Source organism: Lissotriton vulgaris, chromosome 6 (genome assembly GCF_964263255.1).
Source record: "Lissotriton vulgaris chromosome 6, aLisVul1.2, whole genome shotgun sequence".
In the NCBI taxonomy this organism is placed as follows: domain Eukaryota; kingdom Metazoa; phylum Chordata; class Amphibia; order Caudata; family Salamandridae; genus Lissotriton; species Lissotriton vulgaris.
This window is the reverse complement of record NC_141694.1, coordinates 192,445,723-192,457,300: the sequence shown is the minus strand read 5'-3', so window position 1 is coordinate 192,457,300 and position 11,578 is coordinate 192,445,723. Positions and strand designations below refer to the sequence as shown.

Below are 11,578 nucleotides of genomic sequence, written 5' to 3'. Positions count from 1 at the left end.
ACTGCTATATCTACAGTGTATACCAGATTCCTGACTGACGGCTGGAATTAATTCAAGCATGTGAATCTATGACAAACACAATGCTGGAGAAACAAGAACTCACAAGCCTTCTTAGGGTTAATGGCCAAAAACTGTCTGCCACATGTATTGCATGGCAATGGCAGGCTAGTGTGATTCTGTTTTTTTTTTATTTATCAGAAGAATCAGAAATATACCAGTGAAAGATCAAAGTGGTACCATCCAAAAAAGGGAAAAACAAGACAATAGTACGGCTACTTCTTACCGGAGAGGTGAAAAAACCAGTCTCTGGTGGCACGTGACTTAAGAGTTGAATCTCTTGTGAGCTGAAGAATGTTCACCTGATGGAGATCCATCCCAAATTATTTTACCGTGACAGACTTCTGTTTTTTAGCAGTGGGCAATATCCTTCCAGTCAGAAGAGAGGACACCGTGATGGCACAGTAGCTGAAGAAAATAGTGCCGGGGAGTGAAGTTCCACATCTCCACCTTGTAGATTGCTTTGCATACCCCAAAAATGATATGGATAGGGACCGTATACTATTTTATCTAGTTAGTATGTTTTCAATCCTGCTACCTATTTCGCTGTGCCAGGACTTCCCGTCTGACCACGAGAAATAATCCAAAGTAATATGGAGAGTATTTTTCTAGAACTTCAAATGAGTGTGTGTATGTGAATGTCAATGTTGACATCATTAGCAGATCTGAATGTGACCAGTTTGGTAGTATAGAATCCATACTGATAAAAAAACAAACTTCACAAGTAAAGAATCAAGAAGAAAAAAATAACAAAAAGCAATTTTATTGGAAATGAAAATGCAAATCATATCAATATTAAAACCATGAGCAAATAAATGTACAGTTCGCAACATACGATATAAAAGTCCCTTTGAAGTCTGAGTAAACTCTTCCACAATCAGAAATTTGTGGCACTAAGCACAACTCATGTAGGTGCATGAATATAAAATACCAAGCACCTATAAAGTTCATATTTATTGGAAATGCTACAAGTACCTTGTTTCAGCAGAAATGTAACAATATTGTGCTTATTTTTTTTTTTAAATGGAATGTCAGTTATAGTACCTTACAAACACAATATGACAAAATGTTTTTGGCTGATATGTTTGAACGTATTGCATTCAAAAAGCAAAGATGTACGTGTAAACAGGAAGTAAACAGAATATGTTAAACTTCTGGCAGACAAAAATGCTAAACTGAAATGCAAGATAATTTAAAGCGAGAACAAGGCGAGGGTTTCCAAGATTGTGCTCTGCAGTAACGATAACAATGGGGTCAATGCTTCTTGCTTTATGGATTTCTGTAGCGTGCTGCCTTTAAAGTGTGTTGGCACCTAAAGTCACAAGCAAGGCTGTTGCATTTGACTGAGGGCTGAAAAGTAAAGTCCTGACCTACCTGAAAACTAGTAGGTGATAATACAGATACACCATCGTTTATGGTTGGTGCTTTGGTTTATTACGATTATTAATTAGTCCTTATTAGTAAGTAGGGGATTTGGATTATTTGTCTTTTACTAATTAATCTATTGTCATGTATTTGGTATCAGTGTGTTTAAAGGTGTCAAATTGGTAGTAATGCATGCTAAAATCTTTCCTATATGCAAAATTTAGTAACATAGTGACAAAGACACACTATGCATTCCCTTAAGACACCTGCAACATGGTGAAGTAATATCCTAGATTAACGGCAACCGTGGGGAGACATAATAGTGCAATATCCAGAACACAGTCATCTAGGGTCATGCTGTTTGGTTGCAAATCTGGGTGCCAGAAGGTTCATTTGCAACTATGACCCCATTGACTGAGCTGGATTGGTGGCAAGTGCCCACTTTTCAAGGAGTGCCACTCTAGGTGTGTCTGGCCAGTCACCAATTAACAGTAAGATTTTGAAAATGTGAACACATGGATGTGGGGCACATAATATGTTCCTCCGCTGGTAATCTACTGGCAAATGGACAGCCTTGTCTAGTAACATACTTATTTTTATTTAATTTGGTGTTGTATATTGGGTTGGTTGATTTTTGGCAGCCACTGTGTCCTAACCTACTACAGGCCACCTGTTATACATTAGTGCAGAAATGTATGAGGTGTGTAAGGAATGCCTCAATGGAAAAGGGTATGATTTCTAAAAAGGTGCGACTTGGTGTGATGACATTTTTGGTGGGGTCCTTTCCATTTAAATGGCGGTATAGTGGTCCCACTGTGATCAGATCAGGATGGGAAGGCTTTTGGGAACAGGACTTCTTATAACCTTTTATTTTAAAATTGGTAGACTGGGCGTTGCTATACGTTCTGAGTCTAAGAAGTTCCATACTGGCTTACATCCTGATGTGAAATGCTAAGCGCTCAGAACTGTAAGAAATATTTTTTAATAATTTGAGATCCTATATTATCCATAAATAAATAATGGGCAATTTGTAAGGGTTTTAACTGAAGGACTATTGAGGCCACTTATTTGAGCCAACTAGTCACCTACATGCTCCTAAATATTTAGAAATGTGTACCTCAAAACCATGTACCACCACCTACCTGCAATATGTATTCTTTTTACTTTTTACAGGCATATTGTGTCCCTTTCTTCATGAAGTATTGTAAGTACATTCTTGAAGTTATGCTCTACTAGTCCAGCATATAAACATATGTTTTTGAATATAATCCATAAGCTCACTATTCACCCCACGCTACCATAGATTTATCCAGAAAACAAACCAAATGCTTGACTTTTACAACAAAATCTAAACGGTGTGCTTCTGGGTTGCTGCCTGCAGCCACTCTGACAACATCATTACAAAGCAATTCGGACTCGATTTAAAACCCGTACATTAAATCTTTTCTTTAAAAAACCCTTTTCAGCAATACAAAATATTGTAGAAATAGTACCTTTTATTAAATAAGAAACAGCTTACACTGGCAGTACATTGTTCATTGCTAAGTCAAAAACAACTGAAATGTGTAACCAGACACTGGTTTTAAGTGCTGTTAAAGAAAACATGTATATTTACAGTTACGAACAAATGATCATGTGGAAGCTTCAAGCTACCACATACAAACAATAAATAGAATCACTTAGCACTTTCATCTTGAAAGAAATATGAGCATTAGAAAGAATGATCTTTTTAAGCATACTTTGTATACACCCTTTAAAAGGGAAAGATTTTTTGTTTGTTGAAGATGACATCGCAAGACCAAATTCTGAGGAATGTACCAGTATTTAATCATTATGTCTTGGACGATATTGCTTATAATGTGCATGTTGTTTATGTCATCACATGACACTTGTAATAGACAATATTGGTTAGTTTTCTTTTCAAGATGCAATGTTAAATGATTTTTTTGTACACTGCTGATTTAACATTTAACAAGAGGATGAATCTATGAAAGATTCCCTACTGTAAAACCATTACTTATAGTATCTTGAGTGAATCCTGCATTGGCACGGCGGTGAATGGACATACTCAATTAGCCTGGCATTCTGTGCCAGTATAAGCAAGAAAATTCAGTTTCACTCACTCCTCTGCAATACAGTGCCTTGTGCTTTTTAAATTCACGTCCAAAACTCCAACATATGGGCACACAGAAATGTCGCCCCCAAATAGAGCATTTTATGCTTCCAGGGTCTTGATATGTATGGCTTAGATTTCTTCTTTTAACAAAACTATTATTGTTTACAAGGCAAAACTGCCACTAAGGCAAACACAAATCCAACACAAGTTAAAAACACTTCCTTCATAAATTACAAAAACAGGCTACGCCCATTGTTCTAAGATGTAGCATTTCTTTTTTAAAACTACAAATATTATGTTAACCAAATTTCATTTATAGGTTCGAATTTTGAACCGCTGAAATAATGCTCCAATAAACAAAACATCACTATCAGGGACCAGTCATCAATATATTGCAACAATAAGAAATGTTTAACGGTCCAAAAGTCATTAAATAATTATAAATATTTTTTAGACGTATATAATGAATAAGGTTTAGCAAGTAACCTCAGACTTTATATATATTCATAATTTACAAAAAATAAAGCCAAACACAAACAGTATTTATTAAATTACGGCTACAGTTGATATTGCTGTTTTCATTTGGCATCATAAAATTACTTTGGTAATTGTCAGTGCCAAAAATATTTCAACGCTTAAACACTAAGGTCCATAGCGATGGGTACCTTTGAGAAGGAATGTCTTACAGTATGAAATGGTGATGATCAATCCAACAATGCTTTCTTCTGCAGCAAGTCTTCTGGTACCTGAAATGTTTAGATGGATTTTGCATAGTTAGTCTGCATCTAACATGAAAGCCCTGCGAAAGGCGTTCCTCATTGCCGACAAGTGAGATAGACTGGATTGTACAAATCAGTCCTTGGATTTTGTTGACTTGAAAAAAAGATAAATGCAAGTAAAGACTGGAAAAAGGCCACCTATGACTCTTGCTGAAATGTCTCTTGATGCTTGTAGTCCCTGAAGTGCTCACAGTAGCACAGCTGTTCTTTCCAAAATCGTGTTATTTGACTGTGAATGGAAATGTCACATAATAAAACAGCATAAAAGTTCCATGGGAATGTGTGAATTCGTCTTAAAAAACAATGCAGTTTGCTGATTATGGCCATGCTGCTACCCTACGGGTTGCAATGCAAATACGCACTGTATTGACAGTAAAATCTATAAAAATAGGCACTTTGGTTTTAAACGAGCAGGTTGCACAAAAAGAATTTAAACCCCTCAAGAGTAATTTCAATAAGGCCTCCAGACAGACTCATCCATCCTGCCACTTGAATTTAAAATTGTGGGTGAGCTGCTGTGACTACCATCAGCATCCACTCCGTCATTCTGGTTGGATAGATTGGGATTTAACAGTGTGCCACCATTGGATGTGGTGGTGCAGGGTGGAAGCATCCTGGATGGGGAACGGTCTCCCCCAGGTACCATGGGGAATTGATAAGATCCTGACGAAGTGCCATAGTAGAGATATGGAGTGCTGCTTGTTTGGAAGTGTCCACTTTGGTTTTGGGAGGAGCCAGGGTACGGCGGTGGTAGGTAAGTGTGATAATGAGTGGTCGCCGACATTCCCAGGGACATGGCTGAAGTGACAGGCGGAGTGTAGGTAAATGTGGTCGGATAGTGCATTCGCTGATTGGTAAAACGACTCTCCGTCAAGGATGAAATGCTTGTAAACTGGCGGGGATCAGAAAATGGGCCCAGTTCTGATGCACCTATTAATGAAAGAAGAATAAAGCAGAGAACTTCATCAATATTAATGTAAGAATTTACTAGAACAAAACAACACACCCAAATAACTTTCAAAAAGTGAGCCTAACTAAATAAGAGTTTTAGAGCAACAGGAATTACTTATTTAAATTAAACTCGTTCTTTAACTTTAACACCTTGGCTGCTAAGGCAATTTTCAGCCTGTGCTGGAAATTGCAATTATCCTTTATTCATGACGAGCTGGGCTCGTCATCAGCACACGACCACTGTGCACCATGACGAGCCCAGCTCGTCATCAGCATCGAAAGGGTTAAATTCAAACCATAATCATAGAATAATTTACAAATAATTTTTTGTTCACACACAAAATTTTTAGGCTTGGCTTTCGACATTCATAGGCCTAATCCATTTAGAGATATGATGTTATGTGCCTGATTTCAAGTTGTGCGATACTGGTGGGGTGTAAAATCTACATGCAAAACCAACATTACTGTGCAGTAACCTGCTGGTAGGACCATGTAATTATGAGTTTATATCCCAAGAATGGGGAATATCTGTGCAGACAAGTTTAACTGGGTGTGAATCTGCCCAGTTTTCCATTTTCTGGGAGGATTAACACTAAAATGTCCCACCTGTTCTGATATGGATGTAATTTGGACCCGGGAGTAGGTCCTGGGCAGTGGCGTAGAAAGAGAGGTTGAGACGCAAAGGTGGAAGGGGAAAAAGGTGTCCTGGCAGTGGGTAGAATGAGCAGGGACACCGGTTTGCCTCATGTTGGAGGCAAATTATCAAGTGATTTTATGTTTCCTGCCTGGCAAAATTGTGGGTCTGGTGTTCCCAGATCTGCGAACCGGTGCAGTAACACTGGCCCACTTGTGATTCGATGGAGCGGTATTCTACACAGATTCCACTCCGCCCAACTTGTAACCAGGCCCTCTGGGGCAGTCTTTATTGTAGGTGGAATTTAAGGCGTTGTGACTGGTGAAGGCGCGTGCGGCATGATTGTGGAATGGAATTTAGCTTCATCATTACATCATCATCCTCCTTGCATTATTCCCAAGGGTTTGATATTTTCATTGGTCTTCATAAAAATCGTTTGGTCACGCAATGCATTGCCTTACGAAGCTTCAGAATCTCTTATGTTTGCAACAAACTCTTGTGTCTGCTTCGAAATGTAAACTTCTATGAAAGTGTCTGAGAGGAGTAGGACAAATGAAAACTTCTCCCCTGTGCAAATGAGGCTCTTTTCACTCTGCTTTTGTTGCACTACAATTTAATAATGTTTTAGAGGTGGGGTTTAATCACACTAGATGGAACTGATCAGGTAGATATGTGCATGTATGCAAGAAGTTCATAGTATGCCCCGCTCGCTGTCTACCATCAGGCTGTCGTCTCTTGTTGAGGGTCCCTCACTCACTTGGTGGTGGGGCCTTTTTTCGCTACTTAGATACTGCAAACTGCTTAAATCTCGTCCTTTATGCTAGCAGGCTGTTGCACTGGATTTTTCCTTCACTTGAGCCAGTGTGAAATGCTAAGCGCTCAGAACTGTAAGAAATATTTTTTTAATAATTTGAGATCCTAGATTACCCATAAATAAATAATGGGCAATTTGATGGGGTTTTAACTGAAGGACTATTGAGGCCACTTATTTGAGCCATCTAGTCACTTATATGCTCCTAAATATTTAGAAATGTGTACCTCAAAATCATGTACCACCACCTACCTGCAATATGTATTCTTTTTACAAGCATATTGTGTCCCTTTCTTCATGAACTATTGTAAGTACATTCTTGAAGTTATGCTCTACTAGTCCAGCATATAAACATATGTTTTTGAATATAATCCATAAGCTCACTATTCACCCCAAGTTATCCAGAAAACAAACCAAATGCTTTACTTTTACAACCTAATCTAAACGGTGTGCTTCTGGGTTGCTGCCTGCAGCCACTCTGACAACATCATTACAAAGCAATTCAGATTCGATTTAAAACCCGTTCATTAAATCTTTTCTTTAAAAAAAACCTTTTCAGCAATACAAAATATTGTAGAAATAGTACCTTTTATTAAATAATAAACAGCTTACACTGGCTGTACATTGTTCACTGTTAAGTCAAAACAACTGAAATGTGTAACCAGACACTGGTTTTAAGTGTTGTTAAAGAAAACATGTATATTTACAGTTACGAACAAATGATCATGTGGAAGCTTCAAGCTACCACATACAAACAATAAATAGAATCACTTAGCACTTTCATCTTGAAAGAAATATGAGCATTAGAAAGAATGATCTTTTTAAGCATACTTTGTATACACCCTTTAAAAGGGAAATATTTTTTGTTTGTTGAAGATGACATCGCAAGACCAAATTCTGAGGAATGTACCAGTATTTAATAAAGATGTCTTCAGATGTATATGTACTAACAAGTACCTCATTCACTCAATCAAGACTTATATAAATTCTGTAAAAATAGACATGTTAAAGGGCGCTGCCAATACAACGGATTGCTTTATATAAATAAAAGGCAAGTGGCTCAATCGGTCATTGCACCTAGTTACATTTAATAAATATTACACCACATGCTAACATTAAGCAATACGACGAGAAATACATTAGAATAGTGCATGAAGGTCGCATTTACTTAATATAAACCGTTTCTTTTATGGCTTGCGCTAATGCAAACTGGATCACAACACAACGACACATGCATCAACATGCCAGACATGCACACAACTCCATAAATATAGGTATTAATGGCACGCACAGATATATAAATGTACACATACTCAAAAACACTCACATATCATTTTTAGTAACACTCTCTCAATACTTGCAGCCATATTGCACCTGTCCCCAGTGAATGCTAAAACTGATTCTGTCTATACTGAATTTGTGTTTGATACATAAATGGATCTACCAGTGACTAAATATGACATGATCCATACTCTGGCCGACGCTGCATTGACAAAGGGCAGAAGTCCATAAGGATCAAAGTGGAGAGCAAACAAAAATAAACTATCAATGATATGGAGTTTCTCATGCGTGACAAATATGTTCCAAAATATGAAGTGACGGGGCGTAGCTTGCCTCCAAGCAAGATGGCCGCAAGCTAATGGGACTCCGGGGGTGAGACCGACATCCCAGCCATCCGTGCACTGATCCAATATTAAAATTGTACCGAGAGTTCGCCTGCATATAGCGGAAAGCGGACGCCGCCGAATGCAGTGAAGCTGGTGCCTCCCCGCCATTTATTGACCTGAAACGACCGCGGAACAGAGAGGGGCCTACGGAGCAGACGGCCGCAGGGGTGTAAATTTCCGGACACGCCCACGTAATGAACACCATCCACTCCGGCTCCCCAGCCGACCCCTGTCCACACCACATCTTTAACAAAGCTGACTCCATCCTCGCAACCCAACTCTGGAACATCATTAACAGCTCCTTCGCATCCGCCACCTTTCCGGAGAGCTGGAAACATGCGGAGCTCAGAGCCCTCCTGAAGAAACCCACTGCGGACCCCACGGACCTCAAGAACTTCCGCTCCATCTCGCTCCTCCCTTTTTCCTGCCAAAGACATCGAGAAGACCGTCAACAAACAACTATCTGCCTTCCTCGAGACAAACGGATCCCTCGACCCCTCGCAGTCTGGTTTCCGAGCAAACCACAGCACCGAGATCGCCCTCATCGCAGCTACCGACGACATCAAGTCCCTGCTCGACAACGGGGAAATTGCTGCCCTCATCCTCCTCGACCTATCGGCCACATTCGACATAGTCTGCCACCGCACAATAACAACCCGCCTCCATCACACCGGGATCCAAGGGAAAGCCCTAGAATGGATCACCTCCTTCCTCTCCGACAGAGCTTAGAGAGTCCACCTCCCCCCTTCCGCTCAGCGGCCACCAAGATCATCTGCGGCGTTCCTCAAGGCTCCTCGCTCAGCACCACCCTCTTCAACATCTACATGAGCCCCCTCGCAGCCATCGCACGCCAAAACAACCTAAACATCATCTCCTACGCTGACGACACCCAGCTGATCCTCTCCCTCACCAACGACCCCGCCACCGCCAGAGCCAGCCTCCAGGAAGGAATGAAAGATGTCGCGGAATGGATGAAGCTCAGCCGTCTGAAACTGAACTCAGAGAAGACGGAAGTCCTCATCCTCGGACCATCCCCCTCCGCCTGGGACAACTCCTGGTGGCCTTCCGCACTGGGCACCGCCCCCAAGCCCACGGACCACGCACGTAACCTGGGCTTCATCCTGAACTCCTCCCTCACGATGACAAAACAAGTCAACGCAGTCTCGTCATCTTGTTTCAACACCCTGCGTATGCTCCGAAAGATCTTCCGGTGGATCCCCACCGAAACCAGAAAGACGGTCAGCCAGGCCCTCGTCACCAGCCGACTGGACTACGGGAACACCCTCTACGCTGGAACCACAGCCAAACTACAGAAAAGACTCCAGCGCATACAGAACGCTGCTGCACTACTCATCCTGGACATCCCCCGTCACAGCCACATCTCTGCCCATCTGAGAGACCTGCACTGGCTCCCTGTCATCAAGAGGATCACGTTCAGACTCCTCATTCACGCACACAAGGATCTCCACGGCATGGGCCCCAAATACCTCAACAATCGCCTCACATTCTACACACACATCTGCCAGCTCCGATCCGCCAGCCTCGCCCTCGCCCCACAAATTATCAGAACCACCACCGGAGGAAGATCTTTCTCCTACCTGGCGGTCAAGACATGGAACTCCCTCCCCACCCACCTATGGCTGACCCAGGACCTCTCCTTCAGGAAGCAACTCAAGACCTGGCTCTTCAAGCAGTAGCAGCACCCCACCCCGCCCCTCCTCCCAGCGCCTTGAGACCCTAGTGGGTGAGCAGCGCGCTCTACAAATGTGTTTGATTTGATTTGATTTGATTACTGCCCACGTCTAAGTGAGGTCCAAAGTCAGCAACATTCGCAAAGGCCACATTTTCAATAACATCGAACATAGAGCCACATATACAAAGCTTTATTCCTGTTGCTACAGCAACAAATCCTTCTCACATGTACCAAACCCCATTTTGCGATTTGGTAAGCTATCACCGATTCGTAAAATGGGTTAGCGTGTCAGTATTAGGAAGGGGCATGTTAAGGGTGTCCCTTCCTAATAGCGACTCACAAGGGTATATATGAATGTTTTGCGACCGGGTTGCAGTTGCAAAACATTCACATTTTGCCACCAATTCCAAGTTGGGGGCCACAAGGGACCCCTTCCCCTTGGTGAATGTATGCAGAATTTTTTTTTAAGAGCAGGCCATGGTCCCACAGACCGCGGCCTACTTTTAACAAATTAAAATAAAACCTTTCATTTTTGTTTTTGAACTGCATCCCATTTCCCGGCATTTAAAAAAAAAAGTTACTTTATTTAAAGCAAACATAGACATGGTGGTCTGCTGTCCCCAGCGGCCACCATCCCTGTGTTTTATAGCAATTTCCAATGGGTCGCAAACGGCGATCTACCTCATGAATATTGATGAGGTAGTTCCATTGCGACCCACTGGTTATCACAAACCGTGTTAAACTCACTTTAGTACATAGCTAATTTTTGTGATTTGCTATCACAAACAGCTATTAGGAAATCGCAAACTGGAATCTTTGTACATGTGGTTCATACTCTGTTGTATGAACATTTATCACAATTACTTATTAGATTTTTCTGCAAATACCAAAGTTCCAATATTTTTTACTTTTCTAAATTCTGTCTATAATAATTCAACCGGACGATAACATAACTCTTCTTTAAATTACTAGAGCCTGTATATTGGTCCCTGAACTAAGCAGACGTCACTAACATATTTGAAGACATTTCAGTTCACCTGAGCAGTCTAAATATTTGTGTACCGCGTTGTCACCCACAGGACAGCTCTGCAGAGTTGCATTTCAGAAAGATCAGCTGATCATCAAAAAGAGCCATGAAATGGAGCCATGAAGGAGCAGCAGTGCATGGGATTTTATTTTGGAATCTTCAAAAGCGCGAGTTCATTTCTGTTCTGATTAAGACCTGGAGATCTATAAAATGGGAAGGAAGATGTCCTTTGAAGTCAGATGTGATGCAGGACACAAGCCAGCACACAGCACATCGAGTCTCTCAGGAGGCCACCCACATTGCCACTGTAGTCAGATGACTTTGCTGTCACATCCTGAAGCCATTTCCAGAACGTGCGTGAGTTTGTATTCCATTTAAAAAGGATGGGATATATTGGGAACACACATGTGGAAACACTTTCAGGGAATCAGTTTCCATGAACTGCACAAGGAGCCAAGTGGCTTCAGATGTGGTTGCA

General features: G+C 41.3%; 1 protein-coding gene across 3 annotated transcripts in view; it reads right to left on the bottom strand.

Annotated features, from left to right (window-relative positions):
- Window positions 1-808: 808 nt before the first annotated feature.
- The window catches only part of RUNX2 (RUNX family transcription factor 2), a 331,526-nt gene continuing 320,756 nt past the window's right edge, over window positions 809-11,578 (bottom strand). For all 3 annotated transcript variants that reach the window (XM_086926222.1, XM_086926224.1, XM_086926223.1), the window contains one exon: window positions 809-5,247. In XM_086926222.1, coding sequence (XP_086782348.1) covers window positions 4,769-5,247 — 479 coding nt within the window. In that variant the 3' untranslated portion in view covers window positions 809-4,768. The remainder of the gene's footprint in view (window positions 5,248-11,578) is intronic.